The sequence below is a fragment of the Lutzomyia longipalpis genome, chromosome 1 (assembly GCF_024334085.1).
Source record: "Lutzomyia longipalpis isolate SR_M1_2022 chromosome 1, ASM2433408v1".
NCBI classification, from domain to species: domain Eukaryota; kingdom Metazoa; phylum Arthropoda; class Insecta; order Diptera; family Psychodidae; genus Lutzomyia; species Lutzomyia longipalpis.
In genome coordinates, this window is record NC_074707.1 from 35,868,503 (window position 1) to 35,891,363 (window position 22,861).

The 22,861-nt window shown below is 37.1% G+C and overlaps 1 protein-coding gene across 1 annotated transcript in view; it reads right to left on the reverse strand.

Annotated features, from left to right (window-relative positions):
• Positions 1 to 22,287, reverse strand: part of LOC129787026 (uncharacterized) — a 59,384-nt gene extending 37,097 nt beyond the window's left edge. The window contains exons 1-4 of the mRNA XM_055822311.1: positions 21,728 to 22,287; positions 9,438 to 9,712; positions 7,379 to 7,538; positions 4,953 to 5,680 (exon numbers count right to left, since the gene is read on the reverse strand). Coding sequence (XP_055678286.1) covers positions 4,953 to 5,680; positions 7,379 to 7,538; positions 9,438 to 9,647 — 1,098 coding nt within the window. The 5' untranslated portion in view covers positions 9,648 to 9,712; positions 21,728 to 22,287. The remainder of the gene's footprint in view (positions 1 to 4,952; positions 5,681 to 7,378; positions 7,539 to 9,437; positions 9,713 to 21,727) is intronic.
• Between the last annotated feature and the right edge of the window lie 574 nt (positions 22,288 to 22,861).

Consider the following 22,861-nt stretch of genomic DNA (forward strand, 5'->3'; position numbering starts at 1 on the left):
ACTTTGGCACTTACTTTGCCTTTACACGTTTTCTTGGGCGGCGGCGCCATTTTTGCGTCTGAGTGAGCCACATGGGCCCACCCAGTATTGGTCCTCTTTCCTTTCCTTTTAATTCTAATAAATTCACTGTAACTTATGAAAACTACTGATTTTAGCTAATTATTTGCCACTATCACCAATTTTCTTCTTTCGCTATAAGAGCTATATCCTTGATTTCACTCGCAGAGTAAATTTTGCGTCCGATCGGCCCAAAGGTCCAAACCGGAATCTCACACAAAAGTACATGGAGTTGCGCCCCCTCAGCGTCTGGGTGTTTTATTGGTCTTCGAGACTCTTGCCTTCTGCAAACGTTCAACCCTCCCCCCATTACAACAGAAACACTGAAAGTGTGCACGGAATATTTTATATGTATGTGAGGCAGGTTGTGTGACTTTAAGGAGAATATTCTGCGTGTTGTACAGTAAATAAATACTTTATTTAAGGAACATCTTTTCACCTTTGAAACCGCACAGCAGAGCTTTTGAGGGAGAAAAAATCCCAATTGAATGATTCATTCAAATAAATTCAAATGAATCATGTCATGATCCATTCATTTTTCCCATCAGTAGTTGGAAAGTTTTATTCTTGGAAAGTATATCCTTAATTTTTGTTCAGCAGCTGTTTTTTCCGGTTTTTTATTCCAATATATCTGCATTGCATCATTAAATATTTTTTATTTAAATTTTGATAAATCATCGAGTAGAGCTGTTGAATATTTTATGCATGTTTTCACCTCCATTTAATCGGAGGCTAATAAATCATGCTTTTTCTCTTGCACGAGAGTCAATGAAAGGCGGAGAGAAATCGATACGGGGTTAAGCTATTTTGCCCATGGGAAGGTATTCTTGGACACAACTTTGAGATAAACATCGGAAGGCCATTGATGGTGCTCGAGGAGGTGTCTATTTTCGGGGGACACACACACGCATCCCCAAATTATGGGTACTTCTAAGTAAATCAGGCGTGCCTAATAATGCGAAGGTCTTAATTAAATGTGGGTGGACCCATTGTAGGTGGGAATCGATTGGGTGGGCAAATGCCGATGTTATTGATATGTAGATATAAAATGTATTATGGTACAGATTAGGAGAACATACCCATGGTCCTCCTTGATCCCAGTATCCCTCCGTAATGCCGTCTGCCCACTGCGATTCGAGTGGCAGCTCCGGTTCCGGTGGCCATCGTGTCTTGGTGGAACTCGGGGTGGCGGAATCTCCCCCACGGGGGCACCACAATACCGACTGAGGGCACCCTATGTTGGCTTCTTTGTCCCACACTCCTACCCACCGATACTTATCACACCAACTGGCTGTCTTCACGCACCCACAAGGGCTTCACTTGAACACCGCAACGACTAAACTTGGAGACATGCTCACTTTTTGGACACTCAAGATTTCTTTACCTGCACTAACACTTTCATTTCATTCTTTGGAAAAAATATATTTTCTACTCTGAATTGTATTTTATGTTGAGCCACTTATGTAGTATACGGAATATGTAGTGAATCACTTGCAGTGTGCAGTTGGAAAAAGCGAAAAGGAGAAATATTGATATACATACAGACGTGAATATTGGCAGGGAAAGTAATTGAAAAAGGAAGCATTTGAATGGTTGAGTTTATCTTTCATTCTACACTCAGAAGGATTGATATTTGGATTGAAAGCAAAGCTGAAATCGAAATATTAGCTATTGATCCATTCACAAATGCAAAGATGAAATGAAGTTTGAGGAAAATTTATGAATTGAAAGCTCTTTATGCTATATGTATTGCGTTATGAACTATTTTATGTTTTATTGTTGTATTTTCAAAGAGTTTTTCATGGAAATTAGTTGATTTTCAATACATAATCTGCGGTAGACTAAAGAGTGTAGAATTTCTTCATGAAAAGCTTTCTTTTTGTTATAGACATATTGAGCTTTTAAATTTAAGGATAATCTTCTAGTAAATAGGCAAATAAATAAATAAATTGTGATTTTTAAATGGTTTAAAAATTGAATTAAAACCCTGTTCAACCCCTTCCAAATATTCATTCAACCATGACGAGGTTTTTGTGTGTGTTTTTTCCGAGTGTATGGCGTGGGATGAGCAATATAATAGTAATATCTGATTTCCTTCCAGTATCACTCTCACATGAGTGATTTTCTCAAAATTTTCTATAATTCCCCAAATATCACGAGCAGAATGTTTTCTTGAGAAAATAATTCATGTGGAAGGAATTGCCAACACTTGAATTTTCTCCACTCTTAACATAGTGAGAACCTCCATCTCTCAATACATCTTATTCTCCACGCTATCACTTGCCATCGTTTCCTCGGCGATAGAGAAGAGCTTTCTTGTATCAGGAGAAGCAGGAAGTGCTCTTGGGTAACAATGAATGGGAGAAAACTACAGTGTCTGTATAGAAATGAAAGCGGTGACATCCTGCATTGTTTATTTTTATCAATTCCATTCAAGTAAAATGCGGGAAGTAGAGAAACTGGGTGCGCTGTTGAGGCAGACTCTCGAGCGAAAAACGCATAAATAGGGCAAGAGTAGTAGCTTGTCAAGAGAGAAAATCTGTGCTGAGGAAATATTAGAAGATGTGTTTATAAAGTTAAACATCCCCTGCGTGTGCCAACTCCATACATATGGTGTGGATGGCAACCCTCTGTGTAAGGGAAGAGAAAGAAAGAATAATTCAATAGAAAACGTACGGCGCTACGGGAAAATAATTGCTTGTCTTGGCCAATTTATTTGATTAGCCGAAGAACTTCTGGAACTTCCCCCGCGGGGATGAAGCATCGTTCTCGAGTGTTATGAGGATTAATTTGCAGGATTGGAATGTCTAGTCGTTTTGTGTGAAGAGGAGAAAATAGTTTTCTTTCCATCCGCACCCACCTATGCATGTCCATCAGTGGGGAAAGCTTTCTGCACGATAAGAGTGATTGACGGAGCATCGACAGGCTGCGGGGTATTTGCTTGCCGAAGAATCACAAGTAATCGGCTTAAAGCACCACGCGGTGAGGGCCTTAATCCGATTTAACCACAATATTGGAGTCTATCATATATGTATGTGTGGTGGAGCCTGAGGTGCAGATATTTTGGCTACCTACATGGAGCTAGGGCGGAGGAGGCTAATGGCACAAAAAGTGTGTAAAGTTTTGCAAATAATGGCTTTTCTATGGTAGCGCAATTCAATGGAAAACCCTCGTAATCTTGCTGAAAAAATATACAGTGTGTGGCAAAAGAAATTAGGCGACATTTTTAATTAAAAAACGAAGATTATTTGTTAATTTTATGTTTTATTCTTGTATAAAGTGAATTTTCTTCTGCTTGTGAAAAATTGATTTTTGCGGAAAATAATTAAATAAAATAAGAACGTCATTTGTAATAATAGAGGTAAAAAATTTCATCAATGAAAAGGGAACTTTTCTTAATTTTCCAGTGCAGTTCACTTTGCCCCCAAAATGCGGAAAGTCTCGCGAAGAATTCTTCTTGAAGTCTGCATGGAATTTTGAGTGACGCTTCTTTGTAAAATTTCTCAACCCAGACACAAAGACTATATAACATGTTGGAAGAAATTCTCAGTTTAGACTACATAAAGGAAACATTCTTGATGACAAGAATGGAGTTTTGAGTAAACATCACAAACGGTAGCACTTAACGCATAGAAGCGTGACTTTGATTCTCTGTAATTATAAACAATGTTTATGTTGAAGCATCATTATTAGAATGATTTATGAGGAAGTTTTGTCTTATTGATATGTTCTACAAATTAAATGGGATTTAGTGTAAATTACGGATTAAATTGTTTATTTCATGTAAACATGATTTATTTTATTGGTGTAAAAACCCAGCGGGCACAGAGTAAGGATTTCGTGTGATAATTGTACCAGTTTTAAGATTAATCTTGAGATATCTTTAAGAAATCTTACATTTGTGCCCGCTGGGAAAGTAAATAAATAATGTTAAACCTAGAATGGAAATAAGATTTAACTTTCGTTATGCTTCTGTGCACAAAATGACACACTTCTCGTTAATTTTATTCGTGATTCTAATCTTTGCTCTTATTAGTTTTATCTTTATTAATTAATTTTTTACTTGACTTATTGATATAATTTAATCAAATTAAGATACTTTCACCTCATCAGACTAAGAATTTTCTTCAATTTTCACAAAAAAAAATTTAATTTTTCATTCTTCAAAAGACGCGGATTTTCGGAGTAAGTAACAACCATTTTGCCACACACTGTATTTGTTTTCTTTTCGCTCAATTACAGCACATGTGGGGTTGTTGGGATACGTGGGGGTGGGTTCACTTGAAAATCCCCCCTGGGGCACAGTTGTAAATATTATGCACTTGTTCAAAGAATGGATGGAAGCACAACATCTTTTTTCTCCCAAAGAGCACCGCCCTTTCAGCCAGAACGCCCGTCTAGAGTGGTGCTCTCACCCCTGATGTATATATTTCGAAATGTGTAATCCTTTTTCACTCGACCGATGGTGTTGCCGAGATAGCCGGCACTTTATTCGGGACGACAAATTGGGCCTCCGGTGGGTGGGTCGCGATAGCTGATACCAATGCACGAGTTTTAAGCCAACAACAAGGGGTACGGGGGATGATTTTCTTTCACCGAAAAAACTAACAATTGTGTGTGAAGAGTTTGTGAAGTTGGTCCTTCAGGCCGTCGCCTGAATGTTCAACTTTCAACGTCAGGATCCAGTGAGGCGCAACACGACACTGCCGTGCCAGACAGCTTCTCCTGCGGAAGCACACCCCAATTCGGCGGGAGCTTTCGGTACAAGTGGGGAAATTATGTATGGGGGGTTGCGGAGCCGAAGTAGTGCCGAAAGGAAGTTCCTTTGGCGCATGCTTGCCAGAAATTTTCGGTATAGTATCCCGTGTTTAAGTTGTAAAGCAAACATTACTCACCTGCTCGGATGTGAGTGAGGACATCGGTAGCCGGGGCAGTGGTCTCGATGGCCCAATTATGAATTTATCCCGTGGCCTCAGGGAATCCCTCGGCGTGGTGTTCTCATACAAATTGTGAACACTACTGAGACGCTTAGCTTGGGTGGGGTAGCTCCCGAGGTTTACATGCTCAAAACTACTGGAGCTCATCTCACCGAAGCGCGCCTGGTGCCATCGACGTGCCACCATTGGGGACCTCTCGACACGCTCACTCTGGTATTGCACCGGAAAATGTGGTGCACCACACGAATTCCTCTGCACATCACTCACTATCGCACTATCACTCGCCTGATGGGGAATCCTTGGCAACGGTGGTGGTTGCTGTCGTAACCTCTGGCTACCCCCATCGATCCTTCCGCGTGGTAGTTTCTTCTTCCTCAGCTCCAGATCTCCCCGTCGGGGACTCAGTTGTGGCTGCCGTGGCTTTGGGCTTGTCTTGATGTAGTACCAATCGCTGAGTTTTCGCTGCTTCTCAAGATCCTCCCTGCGTTGTCGCCGCTCCACCTCATCCGCCACGGGATCACCCCTGGCGGGTCGCCCTGGGATCAGTGGTGCCTGATTAATTGTGTCTGGCGTACTCGAAAAGGCCTGCTTGGCACCATCGTGGGTGAGCCGTAGCGTCTCCAATGCACCATTGTACCTTTCGAGTGAATCACAGCTGAGATGGTTGTTCTCGTACAACTCGCAATCTGCAAATGCATTTGGAAAATGAATCACTCGTCTGTAGATTTAGAATGATCTATGGGGGACAGAAGATGTTTATTTATGGGGCACCGCATGGGATTTCATTTTCCACACTGAATGACTCCATGCAAACACCGGATATTTATAAATGTACAGCGTTTTTGGATTTGTTGCATTTGAAGATTCCTTTTTGGATTTTGCTTTTTATTTTAAGAAAAAAAAGGAACGATTGAGGAATTTAGAAAGATTATGGATGACTCTCTTTTGGTTGTTAAATTGTTGCTGTGCAGCATTTTTTTTACTCATTTCTCGTCAATTTTAATATTTTCTTTTTTCTTTAAAACTCCGGATTCTTAATACAATGTCCTTTGAAAAATTAAAGCAGAATAATTGATTCAAGATGGCGTCTCGTGGCGTCCTTTTGACCGAAAGCAAATAAAGCACAAAAAAGCATGAAATGAGTAATGAATTCCCAAGGTTGTGAATGAAAGTCAGAGGTTGTTTCCCAGTGTAATTCAAGTGGCCCCATTGAGCAGCGCTGGCTAATGAAAAATTTAACACTTGAAGGCTCTCCCATGGTGTCTTTCCTCACCCATCAGCATAATGCTGATATGTGCGTTAAATTGAGCACCACGCAGAGAGAAGCATCAACGCACACGGGTATGGTGTGAACGAGAACATTTTTTTGGGAAGACATTCCATCACCCTGGCGTGCTAGAAGGCTAAGAAGAAGCCCTAGAAGGTGGTGTTCTTTATGTTTGCGCCACCTAAAGGAAAAAAAAAACGAGAATTGTTTCATCTCTCATGTGCGTCCCCATCCGTGACACGCGAGACAAACGCAACATACTCTCGGAGTCGTAAACATGAAAAGTGAGGTGACAATGCAGAAACTGTCCAATCAATTTTTATGCCATGATTCTTCACTTTTTAACCCATCAAACACACTTTACTACTCTTGCCAACTCTCCTCCTTTGCGTCTTCTCATCCCCAGCACGTACGGGAATCACTTCTCATTTCGCATCCTCCGGAATGTTGAGCCGTGTAAAAGAGTTTGAAAAAAAAAGCCAAATGGATGGCATTGCGTCCGTACAGAGCTCTAAATAAACCGTGGGTGCATGCCAAGGCGAAGACAAAAACTCCGAGAGTCACAGAACGATGTGGGATGGTATCGTCTCTAAGTGAGGATGTGCAAAAGATATAAATTTACTTCTAATTGGATAATTGCTCAATCAAAAACGTGCACTTAAACTTCACAAACTACTACTTCATTTTTACGACACACAATGTACCAAAACACAATAAATTACGCAAGATGCTGTAGGGAGTACGTAATCACTTCGCAGCGATTGGTGAGATATGACCAGATTTATCGTTAAAGAAATTGCCAATTTGAGGCATTTCCATTTCTTGTGTCTGTGGCGCGTAGGCGTTGAGATTTATGCACGGAATATGGTAATGAAATTTTATTTGCAACATTTGAAATTTTCATGAAAAACTCCCATAAATTGGCATAACAAATTATCTATCTCTTCATTATGATTAGAAGATTTTCTAAAAAAAAGATTCCTCTTTGATGAATAAAAGATTCTTTTTAAAGATTTTCCGTACAAAATTCTCAACGGTTTTTTTTTTTTACCAACAAAAAGAAATCTTCTAGTGTCTTTTAAGAAAGAACTTTAATAAAATTGTCGCATAGTGTTACCTTGATGGTGCTGCTGCAATTTTTTCGGTGTGTTTGGTGGACTGGAAAAACTGCCGCCGCTACTCACGGAGTCCAAGATGCCGTCGAGGCTGAGTGCGTCCGTTGACGTTGTCATGGTGTGTGGCATATGATGTGCCGAAGCCGATTGCCTCAGAAGACGCTGTGTGTATAAAAGATGAGAATGCATCAGTTTGGGATTCAACGAGGTGTAACAATTAGTAAATCGCATATGGGAGGGAATTCTATTCAATGCTCCCCATGCAAACACTCGATTATGCAGAAAGACAAACTCCTAAAAGGGATTTACTATATATGTGTGTAGTGTCTGCCTTTCTTTGGATTGACTACTTGGAGGAGAAGCGACATTCAGAGTTTCTCAAGAATCCCCAAGAGAGAAATGTTCTACGGAGATTATGTGGAAATGCCATCAGATAGAGTCTTTGGGAGTTCGATTTCACGAAGGCCCCATGAAGGTTTTCACTTGAACTTTCGAGAAATTAATACCCACAATGCATTCACCACACTTACTCTCCCGTTCAAGTCTTATCTCCTGACATTCTCTATTATTCTCACAGACTCTCTATATGTTTGAACTTAAATGTAGCTTCATCATGAAGCTTTGCAACATGCTCGACTTTTCTGGGGCAGTGTGTGTATTATGTACCTACATATTTTTCAATTGAAATTCGATATATGTAGGTATACTGTACGTATACAATGTTGCTGTTGCTTCTCTTTGCCCATCAGTCCTGCAATACGACGTATAATGGACATATTGACGTTCTCTGTAATACTGGAAATTCTAAAGAGCCTTCTTGTTCTTGTTAAAATGAAAATTTACATGGAAAATTTTGAATACGTCCTTTGAAAATTGAATGAAATGTTTGTTATTTTTCTTTAGAAAAATCGTTCGAATAAATTCGGATTTGCATATAGCAGAAGTTGAGTAGTGTAAAAGAATAAAAATTGAATGAAGAAGATGAAGAATAATTTTTTATTGAAATGTGAAAGAACTTTTTAAAATATAATTTTGAGGATAGAAAAATATTCAAAAAGAATTTATTATTATTTTTTTTTACATATCTTCCCAAAACTACATAAATATTCTGCATAAATAATGCTTGGAAAAAGGCGCATTACTCTTAAGGGGGGTCTCTTGTGAAAACTGTTAGAATTTACACATTATTAATATTGTCATTTTTTTGGGGTTTTTCTTAAACATGGTTTTCCGATGTTGGTTACATTTGAAGCCTAATTATTGAAGTGTAAGAAAATCACTTTTCGCCATTTTAAGTGCGACGCCATCTTGTGATTTTCCGACTTTTCTGCAGAACTGTCCTAAAACACAAAGGTAGGTTTTTCTCAGGATCTACTGGATGGATTTTGATGGGGTAAAAAGCAAATGAAAGAGGAAATACCAATGCAGATTTTGATGTACCAGAATTTTGAATTTCCATTCTGGGACTGAGAAAAGTGCAAAAATGTCAAAAACTTGTAAACAAAAGTCACATTTTTCCACTTTTCTCAGCCCCAGAGTAGAAATTCAAAATTCCGCTACATCAAAATCTGCATTGGTATTTCCTCTTTCATTTGCTTTTTACCCCATCAAAATCCATCCAGTAGATCCTGAGAAAAACCTACCTTTGTGTTTTGAAGAAAATCTCAAGATGACGTCGCATCTAAGATGGCGGAAAGTGATTTTCTTACTCTTCAATAATTAGGCTACAAATATAACCAATATTGGAAAACCAAGTTAAGAAACACCCCAAGAAAAATTAAAATATTTAATTTCACCAGCTCTCAAAAGAGACCCCCCTTAATTCTTTTATGCTAGGTACTCAATTTTCGATCTAATCATTTCAAATTTCCTTCAAGATTGAGCTACTCACATTACTTGTGGTGAAGTAAGAATGTAAAACAATCACTCCTTGTTCTTGATTTTCAGAGAATTTTAATAAATAAATGTGACTTAATGGCGAGTACTCCGTGTCTTGCTAATGCTAACGTATCACTGCTTATAACCATAAAGAATTTTATAAAAAGTTTAATGCAAAATTACCTGCAGTGGAGCTTCGGACTCTTCGCTTTCATCGCTGCTTGAGTAGCTGGATGAGGATGAATAGCGTCGATGTTCATGGGGCCAGAAGGAGTGAGTTTTGTGTCCCCAAGAAACCATTGGTTGGGGGCTGCTGCATCGACGGAGTGGCACACGGGTGCGTCTAACTGGAATGCGTGACCGAAAGGATGCTGATTTTCGGAGTGATGTCATTTTCCTGGACGTTCTTCTGCACACTCCTAGCCATCAAATTCCACCACAAATGGAATCGTCCACATCTGTGGTTTTGCACGGGAGAAAAAAATAAGAAGAAAGGCATGTAAAAAAAATTGTCGGAGATAAAGTGATGGTGAAAGTGAGGAGAGGCATAAGCCGAACGCACATAAATTGTATTTGGGCTGTGTCGCTTAAAGTTGGTCACCATTGCTCTCTATGGAGTAGAAGGTAAGACACGATTTGAACATAAATTACCATTTTTGCCGGTCCCGGGAGTCATTTTGCCTTTTTTGCACGTCGACTTTCTACTTCCCTAATAAAGTAGATTGGGATGCTGTGTTACGCAATGTTCAGGGTAATCTCGGGTATATAAAGTGAACGAAGGTTTCCCCACAGTGTGCACACACAGGTCCCAAGGGGAGGAAATGCTTGGGCCTCAATATAAAATTTAATTCAATTTACAAAGATTATTTCATTATCCTGGTGACACTTGAATGAATTAAGTGGGTGGAAGATGGCGAAATTGTGTTGCAACATCTGCTCAATCATCCAACACGGTGGCGGTTGATGTAAAATAATTGACCTCACCGACTCACCGAATTAATATTAATTGAATGATCACCACGCATTGCCTTCCATCCCATACACTCCGTAAGTCCCTCCCAACGTGACACTAAATATTCATCATTATGTCGCATTTGAATACATTTTTATTTGAGCATTAGCTCCTATATCATCTGATCGAACGCATTGGGTTACACCGTGAGACCACATAAAAAGAAAAAAAAACATATTTTAATTTATTTATTTTTAAACTAAAACCTGTTGCTTTCAGCGGACGCCCAAGTCGATCTGAATGGAGAGCAAATTCTCACGCAATGTCACCGACTTAATCGCATCTGGGAGCGATAATTACCTATATCTTCCATCTATCTATATATATAAGTTTTCTTCTATGAGGATTATGAACTACTTTTTTGTTATTTTATGTACATTTATCTATAGCTCAACTCACGCGGGACAAAACTTGTTAATCGAAGTACCAATTAGTTTTAAGATGCTTTTAAGTATATTTTCTCCACGAAGCTCACAAGCAAAAATTTCATCCGCTTCATGAGCATAAATTATAGAAAGTGAAGCAGTTTGTCGCGTTTTCCCCGTGATGTTTTTTTTTAATGATCTCTACAACAGTGGCATTCATATGGAATGAGCATAATGAAATAGTAAATTGAGAATTTATCATATCTCCCAAAATATTTCCACCGTGTTTATTTAACGGGAATATTAGGCGATATGTGTGGCTAAAAACTGTCGGTCACTGAATAGATGAATCCAATTTGTGGGGCTTTTTCTCAATGAAATTAGCTTAGAAAAGAGGTTTTGACATGGAAGAATGTTAAATAGTACATATATTTTGAAATTCAAGAAGATACCGAAAAAAAAAACGTTTGTAAACATTAATTTCCATAAAGTTTTGTTGCTATACCTATGTATATTTAGAATGATGAAAGCTGTAATTAAATTTTATATATGGAGCAAGATGTCTGTCATTATTTAAAAAATCAAATATTGCGGCAAAAAAGTACCATTTAGAAACATTTTTCTTTTACTTTCTGGTAATCATTGTTGTTCCTCATTACCGGGATGAGAAATAGTGAAATGCTTTCGTGAGGCAAATTACGTTATAATGTCTTTTCGTATTAAAATTAGTATCACTTAAATACATCCTCCTGGTCTTCAAGGGATGCAAGAGTTGAAGGAATCTGTATAAATTCTAAGCAAATTAATCTAAATGACTGATAATAAATCATTAAGAATGGCGAGAATCAGGAAATTCTTGAAGATCTTTAGATTAATAAGAATTTAAAAATATTAATATTAAATTCACTTTTCTATCTTTTATACGGCGCAGAATAATAAATAAATCATTAAATAAATAGGATATTTTGTCTTATTTTAATAGATTAAAGATTAATTAGATAATACCAAGAATTAATTGTGCGAAATATCCATTTTAAAAATTTAAAAGGAATGAGAATGATTCACGAATTAACAAATTAATGAGATTCTTTCTAATTTTAGAATGAAAATTTTGTTTTTTTTTAAACAGTTTTTAAAACTAAATTATAAAGTTTAAATTGTATAATTTCATTTTGAAATTTTCTTTTAAATCTAATTAGTTTTTTTTATATAATCAAACATTCCCACTTTTGGTAGAACAAACTGTTATATATAGCTGAAGGTACATAATTTTAGTCTTCCTATATAGTGAAGAAATCTGTTTCTCCCCTTGAGGCACCAAGTGGTACCCATATAACATAAATGCTATTATGTATTCATGTTCTTTCGGTTCTTTCCCATTTTTTCTTTCATGTGCCTATTTATAGTACAAATGATAAGCCCTGCTATGACCGATGCACCCGAAAAAATCGGGACCACTGCAGCGCAGCAGCATCAAACTCCAGAGGCGCATATATATTAATTTCTCTTTGGAAATTGACAAGTTGAGTCTCCGGCTGTGCCAAATAAAAAAGCCACCACCACCGGATGGTGATTATTTTTATAGTTTGAGTCAGACTTGTCAAAGAGAGGTATTTTTTTTGCATTTTACGAGTTTACATTTTCCTGCTATATATAATTACTACATGTATGTATGTATATCTTTCTGGCTCTTTATACGTAACAGTGCGAGAAACATATTTGGATTCCAGACGAACTACATGAGGTGGTGGTATTTCATTTCCTGGCACAACACATGCAGCGTGAAAAGTCTTCTTCCTCAACTTGTCCATTTTCAAACTCAACATTTCCACAATTTATCCCTCTCACCGGGCTTAATTATCGCTATTCTGAGTGGTCATGTTCTAGTTCTCTCCGCACCACAACGAATAATTATGCGGTCAAAGTTTTGTCTTTTCAATTTTCCACACCTCTGGGCCCCCTAAAGCGGAATAATTCACCTGGAAAGTAGAGTTGTGCGAGAGAACTAAATGTGTCACCACTCATTTTAGTTTCTTTACCATTTAGTTGCTTCGTTTTTTATTCCATCATCTTCTCAATACCGTTTGCACGCTATATATAATACTTTCCTAACACAATTCCATCCATCTCCCAAAGCCATTGCTGCTTCTCAATATTCTCTGCAATATAAGTTACAGTTTCGTAGCATGGTAGCATCGCGGCCGAAGCATAACCGACAATGGGGTTTTGCGAGAGAAAACAACATTTCTCCGAGTAAATTCTGTCGCGCAATTACCCTCTTTATGGTGGACTTTTATTGCATTCTACTAGTTTTGTTGCACATTCCCCACATTAATTATCACGGACTTTTCTACACTATATACCTACATACATCCCATAAAGCCTACAATTTGCAAGCTGGACTCTGTGCTCTGGATGTTTTTGAAGTATGTTGCCGCTTCAAAAGTTGCTCAAAATGCTGTCCGAAAAATTTCACGCCATACCCCCTTTTGAAAAGTTTTAGTTTTAATTACATTTTGCAACACACCAATAAAAATATTCGCTTTTTTCCCAGATAAAAAAATGGGATGTAATAATTTAAAAAATTGCAATTTTAAAAGTTTCTTTAAAGTTACGAAAAAACAAAGAAAAATAACCAATTTGTGGTATTGAAGGAGCATTGATAAAAACGACAAAACTTTTAAGAAGAAAAAGTTTTAAAGAAAATACACAAGTTTGTGGTTACGAAGAAATGCAATAAAGATTGCGAAAAATATGTATAAATACACCGAGCTGGGCTCACCTTGTACTGACCGTCTTGAACTGTAAGATGAGAACTTCACGGATCCGCTGAGGAAGTGCAATATGCATGAATGAAGCGGAATTAACAGAAGGTGTTATCTTATTTCTAATTGATTCTCAAGCATCACCTCTATCCATATGTATGAACATAGCACTGTAACGGTTTATGGGAAAAAGCATCATTTCCATTCCGCCGCGATAGAGAGTAAGGGGGAGACGTAGGAAAGCACAATGCGACTACATTGTAGTGCTTTTGGCACTATTTTGATGATGTTGACAATGGCAGTACTTGAGACTTGGTGCAGCATCTTCGGTGCAGCGCTCCGGGGGCAGACAAAGAAGTTGATAAACCAGTTTGATGCTTTTGTTCCCATTCTTGGTTATTGCAACCTTTTGTAGTTCTGTGTAATTCTGCAATAATAATGCTCTCTCGAGAGAGCGGATGGACTGATGATAGCCACTCGTCTCTTGATATCAAATACCCGCCGTCCAAGTTTCTCATATATATGTGTATCTTATGTTTGTCTCTCGAATCCTCCGCAAAAGCCACACGACTTGGGGCATCGTGATTGCATTTGGCATAACACCCTCCTCCTTCTGCAGTCATGCCGTTTTTTCCATACAAACATCTTCTGTGTACAGCATTTCGTGAACACGCTGTTTTGGTTATTTGCCTCCGTGTATGCGCCAGGTCGATGACTCTCGGCGTTTTATCCAAAATAAGACCATACCCATGTTGCAGACGAGGAGACGAAGGAGATAAGGAGAAAGTTCTTGTAAGTACCTCGTAAGACTTTACAGCTTAGATTTTGTATTTAATCTCTCTCTCTCTCCATCGCAGATGTTGCAAAAAGACATTCCATTTTGTGGTAAATTTTTTCTTCTTTTCCATTTGCGATGAAAAAAAAAAAAGAAATTCAACTGCATGATGGACAAGTTGGACAACTTTAAAATCAATCATTAAAAAAAAAGTAAAGTTTCAGCAAGACTTTTCCTTACATTTTCTTTGCAATGGAGCTGATGAGAGTGCAAAATATTTAACATAGCTATTAAAGTTTCTAAATTTAATTAAATTTATACTTGTAACTTTGGGAATGAGGTTGAATGTTGTTTATTTTCAAAGAAAAATAATTTATATGATAGCAGGAAAATTCAACGTCCTTAGAGTTTAGAATGTCTATTAATAGCTTCAATTAATTGATAAAATAATTAAAACTTTCCTAAAACTTTGTCTTTGATATGGTCATGATGATATATTTGGGTTTTAATATTGAGTAATGATTTATGCTATCTTGATTAAAAATTACTGTGTTCTAGCACTTCTTAGAAAGTTTTAATAAAACCTCAATTTAAAAATTTAGTAGAATATAATTTTGAGTGAAAATTTGAAAATACTTCCCTTTAACATATTTTCTCAATTTTTATTGTTAAAAATTATGCTATGCATGATGTTTAATCTGTTTAATGAAGATAAAATATAGGGGAGAGCGGGGTTAATAAAGTCACTTAAGGGTTTAGAAAAAGCTCAAAATATCATATTTCCCAAACAGATAAAGCGAAATGTATAGCTCGTTTTTTTAGGATATTTCTTGCCCTACAACTCTTTCTCAGATCATTTTGTTCTATCTAGCTAGGAAATATGATATTTTAAGCCTTTTCCAAACCTTTAAGTGACTTTATTAGCCCAGCTTTCCCCTAATTTAAAATATTGACGTTTCGTGTCTACTTATTACAATCATAAGGCCTCATAACTATACATATGAAGAAAACAATTACAATCTTAGAAATAATTGTACATTATTACATTTTAGGATAAAAAATTGTTCAAAATCTACCTTTTAGACGTCGATTAGATTGTAGAGGGAATAACTTTCCATAATTCTAGCATAGGTGTAAAATCTAAAAAAGACTAAACTGAAAATTAAATGACTTCGTACTACGAACCATCACTGTAACTATAACAAAGTGCCATTTAATCCCATTTTAGCCAGAATACTGATCTAAATGCAAACTATTTCCCAAAATTAAGCTATTTGTGTTGAATTATTCAACTGATTACTGATGGATTCATGCCATTTCCAATGTATATGTGGTTCCAAGCACGTGGTTCGTTTATCGACCATAGTTTGATTGAGTGGAACAGTATTACAAAATGCTTCTACAATTGCTAATAATTACAGGCGAGAAAATTAAATTAGTTACATTGCTATTATCGCATTTAATATAATATCATCCCCATAAGTAATTTACACATGTTGTATACATGGCAATTAATTTTCCACCTTAGAAAGTAAAACTACATGTGAGAAATATTTTGCTTGAGTTCCCACCCGTGAAATGTGTCTTTGTTGGGGTCTCTCTATAGAGAGAAGATTTTGTTATTTATTTTTGCTAATCATATTTGAAACTAAATGATATGAATGTATGCTAGAGGGGGGAATGCAAAAATAAATCATATGGGAGATATGATGGATAAATTGGATTTTGTTGAACAAGGTGTGCGCTTGAATGGCCTACGAGGTAAAAGAGAGAGTTTGTCAGAGAGATGTGCTGCAGGTATCGCAGCTTGGCAGGTCCATGTGTGGCCGAATATTGGCCATATACACTACTCAATGGAATTTCTCTTTAAAAACAGATGAGAACGAGAAATGATTGACGCGCGAGGCGAACTGTGCGAAAAATAGTTTTGCCATGGCGCTGTGATTTGGGCATCCCCCCATGTGTACGAAAAAAAAGCATTGCGAGTTGCTTGTTTACCGTGGAAATGTCCTTTCATGGCAATACTGCAGCTGAACTGGTTATACAATTCAGTCAAGCACACTCTCCTCCACCATTTTTTCGCACGAGGTTCTGTCACATTTTCTTCCATTCCCATGGCGGCAAACAACTCCGACGCTATCGCTGTAGTTTGTCAAGAAGGAAGATGGCTGTTTATTGCAGCAATGTTTGCGCACACAGTGGCTTCACCATATATGATTAATGTTGGTATATAAAGTCAAAATTCTCTCTGCATTTTGCTAAATTTTCTTATTGTGCTCCTTTAAGGGGATTGTTCTACGTTTTGTATCTATTACTCACTTAAGGTGAAAATGAAACGCACAGATAAATCTGGAAATGTTACGTGAAGTTGCACGATGTATAAGAAAAAGCTTTAAAAAGTGAACGCTTCTACAAAAAAAAACACTGATTTTTACTGAAATTGTTCCACTTTCTAATGTTAATTTCTTTAAATGTAACAAATTGCACTTGAGAGTATGAAACCTTTTTATTCCATTGTTTTGGCTTCAAAATATTTTAGAGCCGATTTTGCCTAATTTTTTGCGCGGAAATTCGGATTTTTTTAATCTAGATTTTCTTTAAAAATGTTTGTCAAAAGCTCAGGTTGAAATAAATGGAAAACATTAAGAGATTTTCCGGAAAATGGCAAACCAATGGAAATAGTTGGAAAATGGGACAAAATTGAAATTCATAGGTATTCATTTGAGATGCAGAGTCTTTAGGAAATCATTTGGTATTGCATATTTGATTGTATTCGTCCGAGACTTATCAGTGAGGAAAATGGAGCAGTTGGACTTTAGGGTACTTCTTGGATCAATATTAAATGCCCTTTGGGGTGCTTTGCATATGGAACAGAACACACACGATGTATTGCATCAAATGTGTATTTTCCTAATGCTTCATCGGGAATCCATTCACATGGTAGTGGACATAATCACCATTGATGTATGCACTGTGGGACAGAGAAAATATTTGAGAATTCATACGTTGAAATTCAAATGGTATTCCACTGCACCACTTTTGCCTGTCTATATTGCAATGAGAATATTGCGTTGAAATTGACAGAGGGCAAGTTCCTCTAGTGATAGTGTAAAGGAATTTTAATAGGGCACATCCCCCGGCCAAGGAGACTTCCATTCATCGTTTGGCACATGTAACAAAGGAAGCTCGCATGAAAGTGCTTTCTTAGAGGGAAATTTTTCTTTTTGTTTGGGCTTCTTTTTTCCGCCAAGTTTAGTGGAATGTTTCGCAGTTATTTCAATCTCAATGAACAAAGGTACCTACTTGGCGGAATGGAAAAGGCACTCGGCAGTTTTTCCGTTCTTCAGAAAATTTCTTCATATATGTGGTTTGTGTATCTACCTAAGCATCACATCCCATGGAGTCATCATCATTAATGGGAGAGAGGCGCAGAAAAAAGGTAGAAAAATAGCGCAAAAGTGTGCTTCACTACAGTATGTTGGACGTTCCGCTTATGCACATGGGCTGTGGAGTTTCCATGTTCACAAAGAAAGAATGCTTATCGTAATTTTTTGCAGCACACACATGTTGATACATTGTATATGTTGAAGTCCGTGATGATGTTTGAATTGCTGACTTACTTTTAGCACCTACAGTGGTACTGATTTCAATGATATCATAACTATAGTTCAGGTACAAAATATAAAATGTTTAATTAGGAAAATTTTCTAAATAATAAAACAAACTTTTGTGCTTTTATGATTTAAAATAATTAAATAAAATAGAAATAAAAAATGTTTAAGAAATATCGTGGAACAATTTTACCCCAATAAACGGTAGTCCCTTAAATTTTCATATTTCAATCTTTTTTATGATTTTCCTAGATTTCAGGGATTTCTCTGGAGTTTCTTTTGGGCACTTCTTTTCACTTTAAAATTCCACCCTCCTCCCCAATTGTTTGCTTATCCACAAATCCTGAAAACTTTTTTTTAGAGATAAAAAAAACTGGCCTAAATTCCTTTCAAAAAATCCGTAAGAAAACTCTCTCGAAAACTTTTGCGTCATGAGCATCCGCCTCTATAGAGAAATTTTTTGCTCATTAGTTGTATACTGAAGTTTTTTTCCTCTCCGACTGCCCCTCAACGTCACCCGGGGGTCAATACATCAAACAATTGTTTTGCTTCCATGTTATATTGTAATTCTTTTCCACTTACAATTTTTTCCCCACATGGAATAGAAAAGAAAATGAGAGTCATTGGGCTGTTGCCGCATTTGGTGTGCGATGTTTGGAAAAAATGAAAAACAATATTCACACCACGTTCCCCGGGATAGAAATGTTAATAATTTTTAGCATGGCGGGAACTCAAAAAAGGAGCGAAAGCCTTTTCAGAAAACCCATCTGTATACCTGCGCGAAAATCAATCAATCACCCCGCGAATGTGCCATGTACGTGTGACTCTTTTATGGGAGACCCCCAAAGTAATTGCTTCACATCCGGCCACAAGCAAACTATTGTTTTTGTTTGCCATGGAATGCAACTTTCGCGATAACTTCGGGGGGCATCAATTAGTCAGGCTTGCAGCGTAAAGTTCATAAATCATACCCTATTCAGTTGAGCGTGACAAGTTCATCTAGTGGCGCATGGTTTAGTCGGATAAGGGATCCCACCCTGCGCTCCCGAGTGCCATCGATGGCCGTGATAAGCATTACCCGTATGCTGTGGAACACCGTGATTTGCATTTTATGCACTTTCTATGCTTCTCACACACCCCTCCCGCATCGCCCCGTGCAACGACAATTAATGAAGACCATGTGCCGTATAGAGTTTGCCGTGTAAAGGCAGCAGCGCGCCTATAGGCATCATGAATGGAAAATGAGGCATATCAGACGACTAATTATCACTTTTTCATGTCCTCCTCATTTAATCAAATTCCATGGGATGGATGATGTGAACAACCTGATGAGCTCCCATGGGAGAAAATCTATGGTAATTGCCCCACAATTGTGGGTGTAGCTGAAAGTGAAAAAAAAAAAAAAACGCTGAACCTAAAGGAATGCATTAAGACACGCAAATAACTATAATAGAGCCGCAGATAATAATAGCACTTGTGGAGTTTGCCTCAAGAGGCAATATAATGTTTTTTTTTTTGAGAAAAAAAGGCATATATGATAAATACATAATTGTGTTGTTTAAGAAGTTGGAGAATCAACTTAAAGTGGCTGTATGCAGTGAATAAAATAGAGATTGGGGAAAGTGTGGGGAAGGCAATGAAAGAGAAATGGATAAAAAAGACTCAACACTCGCGAGCTTCTTGCAATATATTCATTTTGTTTTAATGAGAAACATTCCATATTAGCGTTGTACGTTTAATACTTTCGCAAGAATGATCTATTAGCAATTTTCCGTAATAGAGCTCGCTAAATCAAAAAGCCTTTTTCTCCCTATGCAGTAAAATTGAGTGTTCGCAGCAGAAAATTGGTGTGCTTTCTCGTCTGCACAAATAGTTGCATCAAATGGGGATTAGTAATTTAGTTGAATGGATGAGATTATAAAAGGAGATCATTGTGGCTTTTGGAAAAAGTAATAGTAAAATAATTGAGGTGATTCAAGAGCTCTGCCGTTGTAAATGGGGCCTCTGTGCAAAAACTCAGAACTTTATTAAGAAATTTCAAACTTAATTCATAAGAGGCAAGAAAAACTTTATGAGCATCATTTCTTCTTGAATCTTTTTTTTTTTGTGGACAAAGATTAAGAGGTACAAGAGAAATGAAATTAAAAATAAGACGCAGCTAGAAGTGCTGGAAGATTATAAATAAAACCAGTATTATAGCTCAAGACTATTAGCAATTAAAAGCTTGCGCTTAGTTTATAAAGCTCTATTCTCTTTGAAGAATTCTAAGGCCGTTTTTTGCTTCCATCACTTCTGGTGTTAATTCATTACCTTTTTACAACGAATTACTTCACAGAGCATTAGTCAAAAAAAAAAAAAACAAAGTGATGTTATTTAATGAGTTGTAATATAACTCAAACAATAAACATTAATATTAATGAGCAACACTCTTTAAATAACGTGAAGAGGTGAATGAAACTAAAATGAATTCCTTTTATTGTCTTCAAGTTGTGACTTTGGAAGATCTCTGTGGTTTTGACGGATCTTCCGGAAATTGAGTGAGGAATTTCAGAGAAATTGAAAGTCACTCCACCACAATCTTCAATTTGCCATTCTATTCAATGAACAGAGTTTGTATATAATAATACGTCTTAGTGGGGAGAGGAGAGATGGGTGTAATTTGGAAATTGCACATACAATAGCAGATCTTTTCCTCAACATCGCGATCGTAGGCAGATATGTAGTTCATGTTTGCCATAAATCAACTGCATTTCGAATAACACACGTTTGGATTCGTGATGTTTAAACAAAACGCGCATATTTATCCAATTATTGCAGAGAGAAACAATAGAGATTGTTAAATTAACGATCGCCGATGTCAAAAGCAATGGCGTAGACCGGAAAATGATCGTTAGAAGACGCCGCGAAGTACATTATCTCGAAATGTTGTGGAGGAGAGATGTAAAGTAAAAAAAAGACCAAAGAGAATTGAGTTCATGATAATTCTTTCCAATCTAAGCTCCAAATACGAATTTTCTTTTTATAGAATTATTAAAGTGTTTCAACCATTTCGTGATCGTTGACTTCCGATCCCACGCTCCGGAGTTCTTCCTACTATGTCGATGGCGCGATTTAACCATATAGCTTCTCAACAAGAATGTGTCTTCCTCGTTTTGGAAATTGATCCCAAAAATATTTGGTGTGGGAATATAGGGTGGATCAGTAGCTGAAATACCTTTGTTACTCATTTAAATTTTAAATATTTGACAGTTTATGATCTGACAAGTGACACTGTCAACGATCAACATCTGTCAAATTACACACAACTAATTGACATTTTTTATGCAACAAAAATTTAAATTTATCTATATTAAAATATTGCAATATTAATTAAAATAAGACAATTATAAATATTGCAGCATAAAAATTCTTTGTAATACCCAACAATCTTAATCTTTGTACATTGTAGATTTAGTATAGGAGGTCTTCGAGTACTTCAACAAATAAAATAGATCAAACAATGATTCCCAAAATATCCCCTGCATATTGCGACAGAATGCTTGTTGCTTCCCAATGTAAAGAAAATTCACGAAAGCATAGTATTGCGCCACCTTGTAAACATTCTATCTCTCGGGCGCGTAAACAGAGACACAAAACATATTTTGAAGTTAAGCCCACACAATGACCGTTTTTTCTCCTTCTCGGCATTTGATTTGTTTGTGCTTCTTTTTTTTTCCTTTTGGTTTTGGAGTAGCAATTTAAGCGCGTACGCACAAAAAAGTCTGAATATTCAAATAGTTTTGCAAAAGGCACGCTGGAGAATCCAATATACAGGCGCTCATAGGCGTTCGGGGTAAGAGTGTGTGGTGTATGTAGTGTAAAAAAAATTGACTCATCGTGTTTTATTTTTAAAATACACGAGAGAAGTACAAAGCTAAGGAGAGAAAGAATGATGTGTGCATTTACCATGTTCCGAATGAAATTATCCAGAGGTTTTTGATGTGGATTTTTGTGGTGCAACAAAACTGTACTTAATGTTGCCTTACAGCACTTTCTTACAACATACAAAATTATTATTTATACAATGAGGAAATAATATTTTCTCTGGTCTGCTGGTAGTCCAAAATAGACGATGGTCGCGGTGTTGGGAAATCAAAGAGGATGAACTCCTCGTCACAGTAATATTCTCTTTGCTCGCACAGACGTAACTCCACATGTATTAAATCACATACCCCAAAAAAATAACACTCTCTAAAACATCATACACATGTTTTTTGCCCACTCGAAACACTACACGCTGTATTCTGGTCCTAGTACAGTACAGAGGAGAATATCCACTCGAGATGTTTTGCGTACAATAAAATATTAATCATCGCTTTTTGAAAACACAACACATAAACGAGCTAAACACAGATGTATGTTCACGGAAGGCACAACATATGAGAGAGAAACTAGCAAGAGGCGCAGCACAGGAAAGATCGCGATCGCGTGTGTGATGCAAAGCATACGACGAACGCACCGAGACTGAATGGAGTACGATGGTGAGACCACGAGGTCACCACAGCATTGCTCGGAAGATCATAAAATGAGAGACTGGAAATAGTGGCGGATTTCTCTCGCCTCTCACTGGAAAGGAGGTAACTGGAATGATCTCTGCCGCATGATCAAGTTCATTGATTTGTAAAAATCAATGAGATCAATAAAATGAAGGTTTTAGTTTATTGTATTTTTTTCTTTATTTTTCTGTAGAAAGAAAAATAGAAAACAGATCTTGATCTGAAGTACATAATTTTACCGGATATGATTTTTTTCAAAACGTGTGACCTGGCGCCTCCACTATAATTTCGTACTACGCATGTATTTATTGATGGAGGCGCCAGGTAGTTGTCATTTACTTCTCTTTCCGCGAAACAATTTGAAGAAAAAATAATAAAAATACAACCTGGCGCCTCCACTGCATTATTTGGTGTTATATACATATATATACTACAATGGAGGCGCCTGGTAGTTATCATTTACTTTTTAGCTGTGATTTTTTTGATAGAATTCGAGGTAGGAGTAATAAAAAGATAACCTGGCGCCTCCACTGCATTTCAGGTT